This window comes from Zonotrichia leucophrys, chromosome 26 (genome assembly GCF_028769735.1).
Source record: "Zonotrichia leucophrys gambelii isolate GWCS_2022_RI chromosome 26, RI_Zleu_2.0, whole genome shotgun sequence".
Classification (NCBI taxonomy): Eukaryota; Metazoa; Chordata; class Aves; order Passeriformes; family Passerellidae; genus Zonotrichia; species Zonotrichia leucophrys.
Window position 1 is genome coordinate 5,191,412 of NC_088195.1, and position 20,106 is coordinate 5,211,517.

Sequence of the window (20,106 nt, forward strand, 5' to 3'; positions counted from 1 at the left end):
CTATTTATATATAATATAAATGTATATTATTAATATATATTATATAATTAACTAATAATTATTATTATTGGTTAATTAAACTGATTTATTAATTGTGTTGATTAATCAGTAAGAATTACAGTCCCTATCAGTTCTATCTCCAGCTTGCAATATAAAGGAGGAAAGTCAGACCCTGAGGCAACAATCCAGCCTGTGATTCTTCTGAAACTGGACCTTGGATGGCTGCATCTTTGTAGAACCCAAAGGGGTAAGAAAGTGTTGCAAACATGTTAAACACCAGTCTGGTTATTCTTAACTTTTAACATGTTAAACACGTCAAACACCAGTCTGGTTACTCAGACTTGGACTGTCTTCCACAGTAATCTGCATTCCTCAAGGTAACGTATTTAATGTAAAAGTTTTTCATTCCCATTTTTAGCTCATTAGTTCCTCCATGGTCAAAGTCCTCCCTTTGGGGTGGCAGCTGGAGGTTTGGGGTGTTTTGGGGCATTTTGGGGGCTGAGTTCCCCCTGTGTGAAGCTGCTCCCCAGCCCTGTTTGCAGCTCCACATTTCTCCCCGTGTTTCCTTTAAATCCAAGGGCAGCCAGGCAAGGTAGGGTTTCACTGGGGTGTAGGATTTCCGAATCTGAGTCTTTCCTGAGACAAACCCTAATCCTTACCTGTGTGTCAGAGACGTGCAGGGACCTGCCATGTCCAGAACCCCTGGGATCCTCCTCTTCCCCGAGGAAGGGCTGTAAGCTGGGCTGCAGGTGAGTGATGGTTTTTATTGTGTTTTCTCTGCTTGTAGGCACCACTGATGATATCATGGAAATGAACCTGAGCCCAACACCCAGCTGGGAAAGCTCCCACCTATATTAAGCCATTTATTTTAGTTTATTGACAGTAGGATGTGGAAGAATCACCTGGTTGAAAAGGTTTCCATTTTATCTCCAGCTAAATTGGTGCTGGGTTCAGGGTTTTAGACCAACTTGTGCTGATACAGGAATATTGGCTGCTCTTGGGTCTGTGCCCGACCCCAGACAGAGACACTCTGTGCTTTGAGCATTTACAGTCTCTCTTTCTCTTCCAAGACTTAAATAAAGTGGTTACCTTTGGCTGTGATCTTTTTTAATGGCTTTGAATGTTTTGCAAGGCTTCCATTAGAAAATCCTCAGCTGCTGCAATCTGCTTTATGGGAATGTGTGCAAGAACAGCGAGGACATTGAACATTCAGAGGAAATATTGGTTGCCTTCAGCCTGCTCCAATTAAACTGTGAGGACTTGGAGTGAAATAATTCACCAGGATTTCTGACAGGCTGAAATCCATGGCTGCCAGGGAGTCGCTTAAATCCCAAAATGGTGTTGGGAGCATCCATTGCGTGTGGATGAATTAAACTGGGAGGGGATGAGGTGCAGGAAAGATAATGTCAGGTTCAGGCTGCAATAATAATAGTAATAATGATAGTAATAATAATAGTAATAGTAATAATAGTAATAATAATAGTTAATGGGATCTCTCTTTTTAGGTTGGCTTGGGAATAAGAGGGACATTTTAGGTGAGGGAATGTGGGAATCCCCAGTTACACAGAGCTGGGTGTGGGGAGGGAATATTGGCTCAAAACTGCCGCTGGCTCCATGGATTTGGTACAGTTGGTACTTAGTGGTGAGGAATAACCTGATTTTCTGAGGGTCTGGTTTAGGATGTCCTCCCTGGTCCTGTGCAGGAGCCAGTCCTGGTGCTGGCTCAGTGCTCACTGCGTGCTCTACCAACATTTCCATCCCCCAAATAACCGCAAAAGTCCATGGAAAATCAGTCCCTGGGGTCAGGAATGGGTGGCAGAGCTCAGAGGGATCAGAGGCTTTGCTTGGGTGGTGCTGGGTTCAGGTCCAGCCAAGCATCACCCTGGGATTACTCAGTAAGAACTGATTTGGGTCTGATGTGTGATGAGTTTCACAGGCTCTAGAGGCTGCAGGAATTCAAGCCAAACAAACCCTCAACTAAATAAAGCCACATTTTTAATAGGGGAAAAAAATATTGTTTTGCTGATTCCCAGAGAGATAAGATCGGGGTTCATGGGCTGAGCTGCTCCAACCCCAAAATGGGTTAAAACTGCAGCTTTGATAGGCCAGGCTCTGTGTCTGTGCCCTGTGACTGCTCTCCCATTGCGTCCCAAGGTGGGATTCAGCTCCTGGGATGCAGCTGTGCCTTTGGCCTGGCTGTGCAGTGGGGGCCAGCCCAGCCCGTCCCAGTGCCTCTGTTTGTGAAGGTCATGGGAAGGGGATTGGGAAATTGCTCTGAGGCAAAATCAGCTCCAGCGTCCTGAGAGGAGCCTGGGGAAGAGGGACCCACGGGGAGAATTTTTGCTTTTCTTTGAGATATTTTTTCCACATTTGGAGGAGATTTTCTAGATTTTATTTTCCAGGATTCCTTTTATTTCCTTGGGTTTATTTCCTTGGGACCCCAACTTTGCACACCCCAGTGCCTCTGCAAGGGCTCAGTGCAGGCTGATCTCAATATTTTCCTATCCCAGTTCAGCAGCACAGCATGGGAACCTGCCCCAATTACACAGGCTGGAATAAAGCTTGAGGGAAAACTCTGCATCCCAAGATGCTGGCAGGAGGATTCAGGATGCAGATGACTTTTGGAGGTCAGTCAGGAAATGCCCTGGCTGTGTTCCCCCATCCCTGTGTGTCCAATCCCTTTCCAGGGTGATGTTTTTGCTTTGCTTGGGGAGTTTTGGGGCAGGGAAGGAAGGCAGAGCTGGGGGAAGACATGGAAAGGGAAATTGTTGTGGTTTCATTAAATCCTGCTGGAAAAACAGGCGGGGGTTTGGAACAACAGCTGGGCTGCCTCACATGGGGTGGGGGGTGATGCTCACAGTCCCAATGGAATAACAGAGGGATTGTGGCCACATCCAGAGCTCTGCCCAGCACCTGCTGAGAGCTGCTCTGGGCTCAGAGCAAGGCACAGCCAGGACCCAGAGCTGTCCATGGAGGTGTGACACCCCCAGAGGGTCTCATGGATGAAAAACTCCCCCTGGCCACAGAAAAACAGGATGGGGAAAGCCCTGGGGAGGCAGCTCCAGCTCCTGGAGCTTCAGCAGTTTGGGAGCTCAGTGCTGGCAACCACAGCTCTGGGAACAGAGGATTTTCCTGTGTCCCAGGGAAAAGCCAGGCCCGGGTTTGGAAGTGCCTGGACAAAAGCCTGGAGGGTCTCTGGGTGTGCCTCCACCTGCCTGGTGCTTGGTGTGAGTCTGTGCTGGCACTGGGAGCACTGCAGGCTCCTGCTTTTCCTGTTTTTCTCTCCGTGGATGCAAAAACCAGGTCCCTGTGAGCCCTGTCCTGCTGCCTGTGCAGAGCAGTGAGCAGCCCTGCTCAGAGGGGTCACATCTGGGCATCACCTCCTCTTCCTCTGCTCCACCCTGCTCCTTCCCCACCCTCCCTGGGAAAGCAAAGGCCTCAGTCATTTTTGTAGACATGAAAGAGACACACTGGAGCCCCGGCTGCTGCTGCTGGGCAGAACCAGTGAAGGAGCAAAAAAACCCATTTCAGGCGCAAGGAGAACGAGGGAGCACTGCAGGCTCCTGCTTTTCCAGATTTTCTCTCTGTGGAGCTCCACAGGCTCCTGCTTTTGCAGATTTTCTCTCTGTGGATGCAAAAACCAGGTCCCTGTCATCTGTGTCCTGCTGCCTGTGCAGAGCAGCCCTGATCAGAGGGCACGGACAGGGTCACATCTGGGCATCACCTCCTCTTCCTCTGCTCCACCCTGCTCCTCACAGGGAAAGCAGAGGCCTCAAACCCCTTTGTAGAGATGAAAGAGGAGCTCTGGAGCCCTGACTGCCGCTGCTGCTGCCGGGCAGGACCAGCGAGGGAGCACAAAAACCCATTTCAGGCACAAGGAGAACGAGGGCAAGGAGTCCCACCGGGCTCACGTGGGCACCGGCATCGCCTTTCCGCAGGAGAGGCTGGAGCATCCCCGCGCTGCCCCGCAGGATAGGCGAGGCTGGAGCATCCCCGAGCTCCGGCACGGGCGGAGGGGCAGCCCCGGCCGGGGGGAGGCGGCCATGGGAGCACGGGCACCCCGCACGCCCGAGGAGGATGAGGACGATGCCAAAACCGGGTTTGTTGCTCCTCTCTTGGGCTCAGCTGCTGTTGTGGCCGGGGAAAGTTTGGGGTTAGAAGAGAGGAGACTTTGGTGGGTGGGTTTGGGGCAGACAGATGGTGTTTTTATTTTTTTTTTTTTTTTGGTGGGTATTTTTTGGATGGTGGTGACAGGGGGGAAGTTTAGTTGGAGATGAGGATGATGCCAAAAATCGGGTTTGTTGCTCCCTTCTTGGGCTCAGCCACCTTTGTGGCCGGGGAAGTTTAGAGGGAGAGAAGGGGAAAGTTTGGTGGGTGGGTTTGGGGCAGTCAGATGGTGTTTTTCTTTTATTTGGTGGGTATTTTTTGGATGGTGGTGACAGGGGGGAACTTTAGTTGGATATGAGGATGATGCCAAAATCGGGTTTGTTGCTCCTCTCTTGGGCTCAGCTGCCATCGGGAAGTTTGGGGGTAGAGAAAAGGAGAGTTCGGTGGGTGGGTTTGGGGCAGTAGATGTTTTTTTAGGTTTTGGGGTTTTTTTTAAATTTATTTTTTGGTGGATATTTTTTGGATGGTGGTGACAGGGGGGAAGTTTAGTTTGTCCTTGGAGAAGCAGGGAGGGTGAAGTGTTGCTGAGCATGGGGTGAGTGCCACGAGGAACCCTGGAGAGGAGTGATGCCAAAACCAGGTTTGTTGCTCCCCTCTCGGCTCAGCCGCTGCCGTGGCCAGAGGAAGTTTGGGGGCAGAGGAGAGGAGAGTTTGGTGGATAGGTTTGGGGCAGTCAGATGGTGTTTTTCTTTTCTTTTTTTTTTTTTTTTTTGTTTGGTGGGTATTTTTTTGGATGGTGGAGACTGGGGGGAGGTTTAGTTTGTCCTTGGAGATGAGCACAATGCTAAAACTGGGTTTGTTGCTCCCATCTTGGGCTCAGCTGCTGTTGTGGCCATGGGGGAAGTTTGGGGGTAGAGGAGAGGAGAGTTTGCTTTATGGGATTGTGGGTTTGGGGCAGTCAGATGTTGTTTCTCTTTTTTTTTTTTTTTTTTGGTGGGTATTTTCTGGATGGTAGTGATTGAGGGGAAGTTTGTCCTTGGAGAAGCTGGGAGGGTGAAGTGTTCCTGAGCATGGGGTGAGTGCTGAGAGGAACCCTGGATTTACCAGCAGTCAGAGGCTCCCACTGGTGTCATTTCAATCACTTTAAGTCCTAATTACTTATTGTGGGTCCGAATTCCTGTGTCCTCTCTCGGGAGCACCGTGGGGGCTGCTGGGCTGGGCTGGGGGCTGCCCTGCCCTCTGCACATGAAGCCACCAGCCTGGAGTGACAGCAGGACCCCAAAGCTGTCACCTCTCAGGCTGCTCTCAGTGCTGCTCTTGCAGAAACCGGGATCAATGCAGGATCTGTCTGACCCCATTAGCGGCTTCCTATTGCTTTCCATTTATACCTTCTCTCCATTTTTGGCTCCGGCCGCCGACCTCCTCCAGGCTTTGCTGCCGGTGCAGATTTCGAGGGGGGGACAGAGCGAGGTGACAGCACCGAGCCTTGGGGTGGGGGAGCAGGTGGAGGGGGAGGCTCTGCCTCTGTCCCAGAGCTTTGGGACACGCTGGGAAAGTTTCCATCGATTTGGGCTCGGGTTCTTTCTCGTGTTACAGGGCAGTAAGCAGGAGGGGGGTCTGGCCCGGCCGGGCGGAGCCGGGATGCTCCAGGGGGAAAAGGTCACTCCATGCACCTCCTTCTCCACATCTCTGCTGGTTCAGGCTGATCAAAGCGCTTTGTGTCCGTGTGTCCATCCATCAGCAGCTTCCAGAGTGGGTCCAACACTTGGCAGCAGCTCCGTGAATCCCAGGGGGGCAAAACCCCAGCCCCAAAGAGCCCATTCAGCATCCCATCCCAGGGGACAGAACCCCAGCCCCAAAGAGCCCACTCAGCATCCCCAAAGAGCCACCGCAGCACCTCACAGCCCAAAATCCATTTCAACCTTTTCCTGAATCAGGCTAAACCCCGGCTCGGCGTGCAGGGAAGATGAGCAGGGCTCAGCTGGAGCCAAGCCTGGCCGGGTCCCAGCCTGTCCCTGTCCCTGTCCCTTGGAGGAGCAGCCGGCAGCGCCGCAGGGCTGATTTGATCCCATCTGGCTTTTCCTGCTACCTGCGCTGCGCTGGGGCGGCTCTCAGGGCACAGCCCGAGCGAGCGGGACCCCGCCGGCTCCCTCCGAGCAGGAACTCGCCCTCGCTGCTTATTAAATTACATCCTGACCCGGTTAATCCATAGCTGATTAATTTTGGACTCCATGGCTGGGTATAAGAAAGGGTTCATCTGTCTCCTGGTGTGTACTGTATGTACTGAGCTCTCTGATAATCAGATTTTTAAAAAATATATATTTATTTAATATATATATAATATATATATATTATATATATAGATTTATATATATACTATATTATATATATTATATATATATATATATATATATGTATAAATAAAATACAGGTGGAGAAATCAGAAGTATGAAAAGTGGGGAGGGCTGCAGGGGTCTGGCTGGACACAGCAGTGATGGACACTCCATCCCAGCCCTGGGAATCCTGCTGGGGATCCTCTCATGTGCATCTTGTCCTGGGGAGCTCCTGCCTGGCTTTATGGGGAAACCGAGGCACAGAGATGGAAGCAGCCCTCAGGAGTTGGTGGCTGTTTGCTCAGGCTCATAATTTGTTTTCTGGTGCAATTTCATGGAATTCCATGATGGTTTGGGTTGGAAAGGACCTCAAAGCCCATCCTGTCCCACCCCTGCCATGGCAGGGACACCCTCACTATCCCAAATTGCTCCCAGCCTGGCATTGTACACTTCCAGGGATCCAGGGATCAGCCAAAGCTGCTCTGGGCGCTCTGTGCCAGGGCCTCCCCACCCTCCGAGGGAAGAATTTGTCCCAAATACCTCATCTGAACCTACTCTCTTTCAGTTTAAAGACAATTTGTGTGTTTAAATGTTGGGGTTCATCCTGCCCCCCTCCCTTGCCACAGACAAACCTTAACCCCTGCTTTCAGCAGCAAAGAGGTTTCAGGTCCGGCTGCTCCTAAGCCCTGGGACTGCAGAAATTCTGGGATTGCTCTGAGCCACACCATTATTTCAGTGGATTTTGGCCCCTTTTCCATTTCTCCACTATTCCCACAGTCTCAAAAGTAGAGGCAGCATTTGCCAGACCCCATCATCCCCTGGAAGATCTGAATTACTCTTTCCTGTATTTTCATCACTCATAAACTACCACCATCTCCTCTCCTGCTTGTTCCCTCACAGCTGCACACATTTGCTTGGAATTTAGAGAGTTTCATTTGCAAACTCCTCTCCTGAGGAAGAGGATGAGCCACAAGTTTTTACAGCAAGCCCAGCAGCTCCTTGTTTCCCTTCCAGAGATGATTCCTGCCCTGCTCCATCAGTGCCAGATGCCCAGGGCACCTCCCTGAGCCCCCAGGGACCCTCCCTGCTGCAATTAGAGCTCCAATATTAATTAATCGAGGGCGTTCAAGGGTCTGGGGTGTGATTTTACATCCTGACCCCCAAAAATCCAACCCCCCTGAAAAATCCAGCCCTCCTGATGCTGGGGGACTGTTGCTAATTGAGGGGCCCTTCAATTAGCTGGAATGAGAAATAAGAAAAATTCCCTTGGTGGAGAGGCTGCGGAGCCACCTGAGCTCCATCCCGGAGCCGCGGGGCTGGAATTAGCGAACCCCAGGTAATTAGTGCTGCAAAGAGAGGACAATTAGCGGAGGCTCATTAGTGCCCTGAGCTGCTCCGTGGCCCGGAGCCGGTGCAGGCTCACACGGATTGCACAGTTCTGCTCGGGAATTCGGGAAAAGCAAAGAAAGTGTCCCTGTGTTTTGCGGAGATAATCAAAACTCCACAAATTTTGTGAGAGTTGTAAAGCCGGGATATTTATTATTACAGGAATCGTTCCCCTCAAAATGACATGTGTACTTCTGGGAACTTCAGGTCCCTTCTTATCCCCCTCTCAGATCCACATGCATACAATTTCACAATAGGTTCATACATATTCATTTTTACGAATTTCACGTGACATTTGCCGCTAGTTCTTCTTTATCAGAAAGATTTCCTAGGTCAGGTTGAGCCGCTCTCACAGCAGTCTCTCTGTCTCTATCACTCTCTTTGTCTCTTCTCTTATCTCTTTCACTGAAGAGTTTTCTTGAGCCTAGGCTAAATAGCTATGTTTTCTTACCACAGACTCAACTCAAAAATGTCCATTTCACCTAAATCAAAATGCATTTCTGCCCTGGAAAATGTCCACTCTGCCTCAACTGCCTGGTTCCACCGCAGGACAGGACCTACAGGACCCCTCCAGCCTCCTCCAGCCCATCCCATGTCACATCAAAGGGAAAGGGGAGGGATGAGCTGCTCATCCTGCGCTATTTCCCACAGGGAAAGTTAAGCTCCCTGTCCAAACAATAATTCAGGGACCTGCTGCCAAAAATTCCTCCTCTGCCAGTTAATCCCTCTCTGGTTTTTGGACAGGCTCGGGGGGTGTTTTATCTCCCCTCTGGTGCCAGGGTGATCCCACCCAGGACTTGCGATGGATGCACACCTGGATGGTGTCCAGCATCCAGGATAGATTCTGCTCCATCCTGGGTGCTGGACACCCTCAGGGGCCAAATTTGTCTGTGGGATAAATCCCAGCAGAGCTGGCGATTCCAGGAGAGGGGATTTCAGGGAGAGAAGTGCCTGGGGCAGCCGGGCTGGAGGGGGATTGAAATCCTTGGAGCCAAGGGGGTGTTTGGAGTCACCTTGGTGGGACACAAAGGCAGAGCTGTCCCGGGGGTGTCCGGGGTGCAGCCGAGCTTCCCAGAAAGGAGGGAGTTGTGTAACTGCCCCGTTTCTGGCAGGCAGGGATGTTATTCCAGGTATCTCCCCCTGTGCCCGTCTCCCCTGGACAACAGCACTGATTTCACTCCAGGGATATCCCCGATATCAGAGAGAGCTTGATAAAACTCCTCAGCCCCAGCACAACCCGGATCTGCTGCTCTTCTGGGTGCTTTTCATGCTCTTCATCTCCCCCAGCCACAGCTGCTTTTTGCCCGGGTGCAGGAAGTGATCCTGGCTAGTTCCAAATAGATTTTGGGAAAAAAAAAAAAAAAAAAAAAAGACAAAAAACACACACACACAAAAAAAACCAACCACAAAACACAACCAAAAAAAATTCAAAAAACCCCCCCAAAAAACCAAAACAACCCCCCCCAAAAAAACCCCCAAAAACCAAAACCAAAATAAAAAACTCACAAAGAAACCAAAACCAAAATAAAAACCAAAAACTCAAACCAAAACAAAAACAAACAAACAAACAAAAAACCCCAAAACAAAACACCAAAAAAGTCAGATTTTGCCTACAGCTCCCATCACCCTATGGTCAAAGCCCTTCCAAAGCTGGGTTTGGAGGTGAGATGGACACAAGGTTCCAGGAATATAAATTTAATTATCTTTTGTTAATTTATATCCTCGCCGGGATGAGGGTAAATTTAAGGACTGTGGTTTGTAGGGATGGAGAAACAGTGTATAAAATGATAAAGCCTCCCTGAAGGAGCTGATCAAAGGTCTGGATAATCTCCTGTCCCCTTTCCATCAGAGGAGGCTGGAGATGTCTGTAGGATGCTCCAAGCCGGGCTCTCCTCGGGGACAGCAAGGTTTAATGTGCTCATTAACGTCATGAGAGGAGAAATAGCTCAGAGGACAGAAAAGGATGCTGGAGGGGGGGAAATCGAGGTGAGCGGGTCCCTGAAGAGCAAAGGAACGTCACCGAGGAGGAATTGAGGAATTCAGGCTGAAGCCTGCGGGTGGAAATGTGCCACCCCCTCCTCTGCCTTCCCCCCCTGCCTGGAGGGCGAGGAGGAGGAAGAGGAGGGTGAAGAGATAACCTGGGCAAAGGTTGAGGCAGGATCCAGCCCTGGGTGAGGCCAACGGGGATGAAATCACTCTGGGGCACCCAAGGCGAGATGGCCGTGAGCAGCAGCAGGCTCCGGAATGGAAAGAAAATCAAAATAGGGAAAGAAAATCAAAATAGGGAAAGAAAACAAAAATCCCGGTTATTTTAACCACTCCTGCCAACAACCTGCCCGCTCCTGCCCATTAATAAATAAATATTTATTTATTAATTAATTCCTGGAGGTGACAAGCCCGGAGCCAGCACCCAGCTGCACCCTGGCGTGAGGAAGGGCCAGGTCCCTCCTCTCCCTCTCCCTGGCACCGATGCCCTTTCCTGGCTGTGCCAGCTGTACCGCAGCTGGTCCCAGTCCCCCCGGGGCGGGGACGGACACGTCCCACGTGGCGGTGGTGGTGGCACTGTCCCCTCCTGTCCCCACGACCGCAGGCCAGAGGTAGGTGGGCAGCGGGGGATGCTCCAACCCTTGGGCTTTCCCCTCCCCTCCTCCTCTTTTTAATATTTTATAATAATGCCTCAAAAAGAGCTGTAAATCCCTCTGCCGGTGTGCGGGTCCCTGTCCCCCCTCTCGCGGGGACCAGCTCAGACCTCGCCACGTCACGGACAAGACTTGGAGCATCCGCAGCATTATTGGGGATTAAAGGTGGCATCCATCCGCCAGAAGGACACGTCCTCTGCTCCCGTCTCGCCGCCGGCGGGTGGGCACAGGAGGTGGGAGCCCGAACCCCCTCCCCGGGTGATGGGGAGTGGGGACAGGGTGTGCCCAGCGCCTTTCCATGGAGCCCCGGCTGGTTGCAGGGCTCCCGGGGGGATTTGGGGGCAGAGGTCCCCCTGCCAAAGCCCGGCTTAGGCGCGGGGCTGCCAATTCCCCGCTGGAGCAAAGGGAGACAGGAGCCTTTCCAATGACATTGTCCGGCCAAAGGCGCCGTCCGAGGGTATGGCTGGGCTTTTTCCTCACCCTGCACGTCCCTGTCTGTGTTTGATAACTCTCTCCCCAGATGCTGAGAGCTTTGGCGCTTCCATGCCCTGGCCAGGTAAGTCCTTGCAGGTGCTGGTGGGGGCGGGCAGAAGGGACAATCTCCTTCCTCATCCCACCCAGGGATGATGATGGGGAGGGGAGGGGACAGGAGAGGGGGAGAAGAGGCTCCACACCTCCAATAATCTGGAAAAACCTTGGGGATGTGTCACAGACATCTTTTATGGGGATTTTTCCTCCTGAGAAGCTGAAAGGCCTCAGGAACAAAAGTAAACAATGATTATCTGCTGCTGTGGAATGCAGCAGGTGGATCTGTGATTGATCTCATGTGGTTGTTTCTAATTAATGGCCAATCACAGTCAGCTGGCTTGGACTCTGTCCTTGTTATTCATCCCTTCCTATTCTATTCTTAGCTAGCCTTCTGATGAAATCCTTTATTCTATTCTTTTAGTACAGTTTTAATATAATATATATATAGTAAAATAATAAATCAGCCTTCTGAAACATGGAGTCAGATCCTCATCTCTTCCCTCATCCTTGGCCCCCTGTGAACACCATCACAGGGATGGAGATTGTTCATACAGGGTGGTCACAGGAGGAGGAGGAGGATTGCAGGGAGGAAGGATTGACTGGGTGCAGAGAGCCTGGTGGAAGCCACAGCCCTGACTCGCTGGGATGTGATGGGTAAAACACCAGCTCTCCCTCCAAATGACCTTTCTCTTTCACCGTCGCTCTGCCTCGCGTGGTTTTTTTGTTATTATTATGATTTTCCACGGGCAGGGATTTCCGCTGAAGGATATTAGTTAATCAGATTCTGAGAAGCAGATGTTGGGTGATTTAGGAGGAAAAAAAGAGGCAACTTTCTAGTTCAAGCCTCGGCTGGAGCGGGGTGCAAAGCTCAGGGAGGATGTTTTGTGGCTTTGGGATGCACTGTTAATTTTGGTCTTAATTAAAAACGAGACAGATAAGGTGGTTTGGGGTCAGGTGGGGCACCTCCCTCCAGACATCAGCATGCCCTGGGGATTTAAGGTAAGGAAAGGAACCTCAGAGCCCTGCATCCCATGGGAAACTGTTCCAAGGACTTGAAATGGAGTTCATTGCTCTGGGAATTTCATGGTCAGCTTTGTTCCACTGCCAAGAGAAGTCCCTGTCCCTGTGGTCCCCTCTGGGTCTTCCCCCTGGCTGGAGGTGTGGTGGGCCAGGTCAGCTCACCCTGCCACTGAACACTGAACTCTGATTCAAACTTTATTTTATTCTGATTTAAAAATCAGCTTGGGATTTATATTAAGAAAAAACAAGTAGGCAAGAAGGGAACGATGTGTGCTGCTTTTCTTCTTTCCTTTAACATTTATTTTTCCCTTGAAAGTGCTTATCTGGGCCAGGTTTGTTGCAGTACCCCTCTGTAGGCCTCCTGATGCTCCTGAAATCAGGGTTATCCTCAGCTCTGATGCCACAAATCATCCTGCCAGCACCAGCTTCTCACAAAGCCACCAAATATTCCAGCCTGGGATGACTCCAGCCCCATGGAGAGCAGCTGCACCTTGGGCATGTCCAGCTGGGGCTGGAGGAGGACTCAGGTTTGGAGTCCTTGAGGCTCCCCAGCTTTGCCTGAGGTTACTTTGAGGACACAACCACGCTGCTGCTGCTGCTGCTGCAGACATCAGTTCTGTCCCTTGCCCCAACCACTCCTCTCTACACGTCCCCAAGAGGGAAATTCGGCACAGAGCCAGCCTGCAGCAGCTCCTCAGGGCTGGATTTCTAAGAACAGCCAAGCTTTGTGGGTTTAGCTCAAGCAAAGAGACCTGGTCTGTAAATAGCTTATGATAAATTGTAGGATTTGTCCCCAAATCCAGAATCTCTCCTACTGAGGAGAGAGCGAGGTTGACCCATGGATGCTGGGTCCTGCATGAGCCTCTGCTCTCGGGGCTGTAAAAGTGAGAGGAGGAGAGGGAGGATTTGGGCAAATCAGGCTCTTCATGCCCATTTCTGCAATAGATTGGGGGGATTTTGGCTTGTCCTACCCCAGCTGTATGTCAGCTTATGATAAATTGTAGGATTTGTCCCCAAATCCAGAATCTCCTACTGAGGAGAGAGAGAGGCTGACCCATGGATGCTGGGTCCTGCATGAGCTTCTGCTGTTGGGGCTGTAGAGCTGAGAGGAGGAGAGGGAGGATTTGGGCAAATCAGGCTCTTCATGCCCATTTCTGCAACAGATTGGGGGGGCATTGGCCTGTCCTACCCCAGCTGTGTGTCAGCAAGGATGGACCCTCAGTTTCTGGGGAGGAAAAACCTTCAGCACCCCAAATCAGCTTGGGGAGCAGCTCGGGGAGCAGCCCAGGTCCCACGGGGGAATGAGTTCCTGCCCAGCTCTGGGAAGCAAACCCCACCCCAGATGTGTGTCAGCAAGGATGGATCCTCAGCTTCTGGGCAGGCAAAACCTCCAGCACCGCAAATCAGTGAAACAGGGAGCTCGAGGCACAGGGAGCAGCTCAGGCTCCATAGGGGGATGAGATCCTGCCCAGCCCTGGAAGCAAACCCAGCACTGGGAACCATCCTCATCACAGGACCAGCCCTGGCACCACTGCTGCTGCTCCGTGGCCTAAATTGTGTTGCTATTCCTGGCAGTTGAGGGCATTTGGGTTTTTTGTGTCCCTCTCACTGGCTGGGTAAGAAAGCCAGAGTGCCCTTGGTGAGCAGCGGTCACGCAGAGCAGCTCCACGTGTCCTCCTGTGGTGCCTCATGTCTGGGAAATACATTTGGAGGGGAAATAAATCAGGGCACTGAATTTACTTAGAAAGTTCATTCTGGGGAAAATCTCCACAGAACTGCTCCCTGTTAACACCTAATTTCTCTCTGTGCTTCTCCCTGAGGCAGGACAGGTAATTTCCCAGCTCCATAACTTGGCCTGGTCCCTGGGCTCCTCTTTGACTTTGCTGAGCTCAGAATCATGTTGGTGTGTGGGGAGATGTGTGCCCAGGAATATTTGGGGATGTGGGGACTGTCTCTGAGTGCTTCTCAGAGCTGGGCTGGGAAATAATCCACCCCATGGCCTGAAAGGTGCTCTCCAAGGGATCCAAAGCTTAGTCCTGAACTTAGTCCTGAGCTTTTTCCTGGGGCTGGGAATATCAGGTCTGCTGTGGAGGAGGGCTAGGAGAGCTCTGGGGGATGTCACCCCATCCTGTGCCTGCCCCAAGGCCAGGGGTCCTGTTCCCACCCCTCTTCCCAGACCAAAGGGGTTCTCCAAGGCTGGTGGACATTTGTCCTGCTGGTCTGCTCCCCCCCGGGCTGCATTCCCCAAATTTCAGTGTGGTTCCTGCTTTGGGAATTGTTTCCAAACAATGCTTGACCCATCTGCAACGTGCCCAGGAGCTTCTGGGGTTTGACCCAATGCTTCTCCCACCTGGATCAAGGGCTGCTCTTAGCTTGGGACAGCCGTGTTTAAAACCTCCAAATCCTGCTCTGAGCTTTGGATCCGCACCTGGAAATGGATGAAAGGACCCCTTGCTGTGGGATCACTGGGGAGAGGCTGGGTGGGACACCTGGATTCACCCCCATCCTCTGCTGCTGCCTGACCTTCCATCCTTGGGTTCTGTAGGTGGTTTGGGGAGGTTTAACAATGGCAAAGCTGTGCCAAAAGGGTGTGCAGGATCCAAAAATGAGCGACTTGCTGGAAGCCATGCTACTCAACAGCATTAATGCTTCCATTAAAAACCAGAACAGGGTGGTGTGGTCTCTCAGGGTTTGTTTAGCCCTGCTCATGCACAGTTCAGCTCTGTGTCCTGTCCCTTGCAGATCCTCCTAGCGTGGGACAGGCGCGGGCAGCCGGCGTCGGCCGCGGGGGTTTCTGCTGCTGAGCTGACTAGCGTATGATGGACGTGGCCAGTTGGAAGGAGATGGAGGTGGCACTAGTCAGTTTTGACAACGCTGATCAGATCGTGGAGGACCCCTGCTACTCCAACGACCTCAGCCCGGCCGGGCAGTCGCGCAAGGGCCACCCCAGCTGCGCCAACCTGCTGTCCAACCTGCGCATCCTCATCAACAGCGAGAACGCCAACAATGAGACCATCTTCTCCAGGTTCTCCGCCGAGTTCAGCGACCACCTGGTGGGGGAGAGGGTGGGCATGGATGAGGGGGACCAACGAGTCATCATCAACATCGCTGGGCTGAGGTTTGAGACGCGGCTCAAGACACTGGACCAGTTCCCCGAGACCTTGCTCGGGGACCCGGAAAAGAGGATGCGTTACTTCGACTCCATGAGGAATGAATATTTCTTTGACAGGAACAGGCCCAGTTTTGATGGGATCCTGTACTATTACCAGTCTGGGGGGAAAATACGGCGCCCGGCCAACGTCCCCATCGACGTCTTTGCTGATGAAATCACCTTCTATGAGCTGGGTGATGAAGCCATGGACCAGTTCCGGGAGGATGAAGGGTTCATCAAGGATCCTGAGACCCTCTTACCAACCAATGACTTTCACAGGCAGTTCTGGCTGCTCTTCGAGTACCCCGAGAGCTCCAGTGCAGCCAGAGGCGTAGCTTTGGTCTCCGTCCTGGTCATTGTCATCTCCATCATCATCTTCTGCATGGAGACCCTGCCGGAGTTCCGGGAGGAGAGGGAGTTCAGGTCCACCCAGGAGCTTTCTAGGAATGTGACAGACACCTTGGTGTCCCACAGCACCTTCACGGACCCTTTCTTCGTCATAGAGACTGCCTGCATCGTCTGGTTCTCCTTTGAGCTCTTTGTCCGGTTCATCGTGTGCCCCAGCAAGACCGAGTTCTTCAGGAACATCATGAACATCATCGACATCGTGTCCATCATCCCCTACTTCGTGACGCTCACCACCGAGCTGATCCAGCAGAGCGAACTCAACGGGCAGCAGAACATGTCCCTGGCCATCCTGCGCATCATCCGCCTCGTCAGGGTCTTCCGCATCTTCAAGCTCTCCCGGCACTCCAAGGGGCTGCAGATCCTGGGCCAGACCCTCAAGGCCAGCATGAGGGAGCTGGGCTTGCTCATCTTCTTCCTCTTCATCGGCGTCATCCTCTTCTCCAGCGCCGTTTACTTCGCGGAAGTCGACGAGCCGCAGTCCCACTTCTCCAGCATCCCCGACGGCTTCTGGTGGGCCGTGGTCACCATGACCACCGTGGGCTACGGGGACATGTGTCCCACCACGCTGGGCGGCAAGATCGTGGGGACGCTGTGCGCCATCGCGGGCGTGCTGACCATCGCCCTGCCCGTGCCCGTCATCGTCTCCAACTTCAATTATTTCTACCACCGGGAGACGGAGAACGAGGAGAAGCAGATGCTGCCCGGGGAGGTGGAGCGGCTGCTGGCCAGCGTGGCCACGGGCAACGGCAGCATGGAGTCACTCAATAAGACCAATGGGGGTTACCCTCGAGACAAGGCCAAAAAATGATGCTTGAGGCCCTGAGGGACTGGGCACAGTCAGGTGGGATTGGCTGGAAAATGCATCCAACATCTGCATGCTCTGATTTTGTTTTTTATTTAAATTATGTGCTGCTGCTTTTTTTTTTTTTTTTAGACATTTTTCAATCTCTGATTTCCTGTGGCTGTTCAAATAAATACCATCTTTCTTATCTCTCTGCCCTGCCCATCGGTCTGGTGTGTTTTATTTGGTGCTCATCTGCTTGACATTTGTCGTCTCTCTTCTTCTACGCTTCCCGGCATCAGAGTGGAATTCCCCCACATACAGAGACTTCCCCATTTACTGGAGAGGAAAAAGGGCAAAATGACATGAAATGCTTGGCTTGGTGACACCCAGCTGCCCAGGGATGAAGGTGGGTCCAGCTCCCTGCTTTACTTATGAAAATAGTTTTAAATATTTTAAATAGTTCTTCCCTGCCCACCACTTCATATCTGGGGGTCTGGCAAATTCCCCAAGGCCTGTGACAGCAAAAATAAGCTGGCAAAAAGAAATAAGAAGGGATATTTTTAGCTGGATGAGTTCCCTGGCCTGCCTGACTCATTAATTCTGATGGCACAGCAGGGTGGGCAGTCACAGATGGACCCAAGGCAGCAGGAGGGGATTTGGGGTTGCTGACCAGACATGGGGGCACAGCCACCCCAAAGGTCCAGGGCACTGCAGCTCAAAGCCCACAGGGATTTCTGCTGGAAAACTGAGCTCTGAGAGAGGGAATGGGATTTCTCCTGCAATAAATGCTCATTATCTGGTTTACAAACAACCCTGGGGATGAGCCACTGTGACCTTGTAGCTTTTATTGTCACTTCTGGTGCTGCAAAGGGGGCAGAGAGCAACGAGAGCCAACATTTCCTGACAGCTCCGCTCCCTGTTGTAACAAGGCACTTCTGCTTTCCTAAAAATGCAAATTTCCAGTGGCACTTTGGATGGGAGCAGCCAGCAACAGCTCATTTTGCCATTCTCTCCAATGCTAGCAGTTTTTCTGACAAAAACATTTTGTTCCCACTTCACTGTTTCACTCGATTTTCTTTTTTTTATATGTTCCTGCCTCCATTGAAATCCCAGCTTCTCGTGCAGTGTCTCATCCACTCTGATGTCCCACACCTGCTGCACAGATGTCTCATCTCCTGGCAGATCCCCCTGATCATCACACTGCCTGCCAGCATTTCTGGTTTGCAATTTCATTCAGAAAGCAGCGGTGGAACAGGGGTTGGATTTATTGCTCCTGCTCTGTTGGAAATTGTGGCTTTGGGCTCGCTGTGATTTTCCCTCTAGCAGAAATCCCGCAGCCCGGGTGGGAGGAGTTTTTATTTTGGTTTTAGGGGGTTCTGTGCCCTGTCTTTCTGCAATGAGGTGTTTTGCACCCCAGGAGATGGATCTGAGACATGACCACTACAATCCCTTTTCCCTCTGGGACAAATCCCATTTACCACCTGCTCTCCCTGTTGTTTTTTCCCCATCCCTCCACCATCCCCTTCCCCTCCCTTGCAGCCCTCACATCATCATTTCAGACAGGAGGAGCTGTCAGAGCTATTTAATCTCCTTCCCACTGTGTCCAAGTTCTGTGGGGACGCTTGGAGAATGCACAGCTGGGCACAGCTGGAGGAGCCACAGCAGGGAACAGCTGGGAACAGCACTCAAACATTCCCAGCTCCTCTCTTTTCACCCCTCAATTCTCTCCAGCAGCTCTTTCACATCACTACTTTTATTTCATAACAAGTTCTTTCTCCTTTCCTTCTATAAACTTGATTTTTTCCATTCTTTTGTATTTTTATTGCTCCCCTCCCCAAATTCTCTCCCAGCCTCTCTAACCTGAAGCACTTTTGGTGGTTTTTCCTTGGGAAATCACCATGAAAAACTCTGATGAGAAGGTTTGGGCTGGGAAATATTCAGCCTGATCAGCCACGAGCACATTTCCATTCCTCCTGCAAACTTGGACTGTAATGGTGCTGGGATGGATGGATGGATGGATGGATGGATGGATGGATGGATGGATGGATGGATGGACAACCTGATTCTAATAAACTTGTAAACTATCCTCAAATAAAAGAATAAATGCTTCAAAATCTGGTATGCAAAAAATATTGTTTCTTTGGACTCAACTTTTTTGTTCCTGGCTTTGTGCTGCCCCATGGCAACGCAATTCCAGCTGGGAATTGTGTGTGGGAGGGTTGGGACATGGGGCAATATCAAATCCCAGAATGGTTTGTGTTGGAAGGGATTTTGGAACTCACCTCATTCCACAAGGCAGGGACACCTTCCACTGTCCTGGGTTGCTCTGAGCCCTGTCCAGCCTGGCTTTGGGCAATCTAGGGAATGGGCAGCCACAGCTGCTCTAAAAAACAGAAAATTGCAGATTTCCAGCTCTGTGAGATGAGGACAAACCCTACAGATTGGGTCACACCATTGTGGGAGATCAGGTCCAAGGGGGATCCCTGACTGATGCCATGAAAAGGGGATCAGAGGCATTAAACCTCCCCAGACACACAAACCTATTTCCAGTTTGCCCCAAAGAGGAGGAAAACCAGGCTATGAACTCCCATTGCCAACACTGCTAAAAACCTGCAGGAAATCCCATTTTCCTGCACAATTTGCAACTTTGTCCCTTCCCAAACACAGGCCCAAAGCTCAAAGCTCAACAAAATCCATACAAAGCCGTCAGTAACTGTTCTGTTCCAGAGCCAAGCCCTGATGAGCCTGTCCTTCTGCACACAGGATGAATTCCCTCTTCAAGGTTTTTACTGCCTCAGGAAACCTAAAAGAAGACAAGAACCCCCTTTGCTCAATCAGAAAGGTGTCCTGGCCATGTTTTATCCCTGGAGCAATAAAAAACCTGTGGCCAGGTGTGAAATACTTGCAGGTAGGAGTGACTCCCTCCTTTGAGCTGAAATTCCCGAGAATTCCTGAATGGTTTGGGTTGGAAGGGACCTCAAAGCTCACCCTGCCATGAGCAGGGACACCTTCCACTATCCCAGGTTTCTCCAAGCCCTGTCCAACCTGGCCTTGGGCACTTCCAGGGATGGAGCATCCAGGATTTCAGGGTTGGCACCGGAGCCACGAGATGGCACTCCAGGATCGGCAGTCCCAGCTCGCTCCCCGCTCTGCAATCCTTGGAAGCTTGGAAGCTTTTCCTTGGTTTATCCCTTTATTGGAATGCAAACGCGGCTGGGAAGGGCTGTCCCGGCCAGGGGGATGCCCCCGTGGGGGAATCCCTTTATGGGGAATTTTCAGCAGGAGGAGGATTTAGGAACTGTTGGATTTAGAGATGGCATTGAGGCCAGGTTGGTCCTGCCTGGAATTAGGACCAACATCCCACTCCCACCACTCTGAAAAGGCAGGTCCAGCCCTGGTTGCTCCTCCAGATCTTGTCCATCCTGGCAAGAGTCACAGTTCCCCCTGCACCTGCCTCATTTATTCTTGGTCATGGTGGTGCCTTGTGCAGGCTGAGCTAGAACAGAGACCAGACAGAGCTAAAGAATGAAGCTGGGAGTAAATAAATTATATAAAAATAGAAATGAAAAATAAGGGGGATAAAATAGGGATTCAAAAAAGGGAATAAATTTGGAGGCCTCAATGGATCCACCTTGGGCAGCACAAGAGCCCAGCCCAGGTGAACCCAAAATTGTCACAAAATGCATAACCGGTCACCAGGTCTCTCACTTTTATAAGTTCTGCTCCATTTGCATAGTGGAGTTAATTGTC

At 51.4% G+C, this 20,106-nt stretch overlaps 1 protein-coding gene across 3 annotated transcripts; it reads left to right on the forward strand.

The window, feature by feature from the left end:
* The first annotated feature begins 3,893 nt into the window (after window positions 1-3,893).
* KCNA10 (potassium voltage-gated channel subfamily A member 10) lies at window positions 3,894-16,494 on the forward strand. 3 transcript variants are annotated; one of them, XM_064733252.1, is made up of 2 exons: window positions 3,894-4,099; window positions 14,756-16,494. In XM_064733252.1, exon 2 carries the CDS (start codon window positions 14,830-14,832, stop codon window positions 16,378-16,380), a length of 1,551 nt encoding a protein of 516 aa, XP_064589322.1. In that variant the 5' UTR covers window positions 3,894-4,099; window positions 14,756-14,829; the 3' UTR covers window positions 16,381-16,494. The 3 variants fall into 3 exon arrangements, with proteins under 3 accessions (XP_064589322.1, XP_064589323.1, XP_064589324.1); XM_064733253.1 differs by lacking the exon at window positions 3,894-4,099 and adding an exon at window positions 10,713-11,021; XM_064733254.1 differs by lacking the exon at window positions 3,894-4,099 and adding an exon at window positions 11,583-11,647.
* Window positions 16,495-20,106: the final 3,612 nt, after the last annotated feature.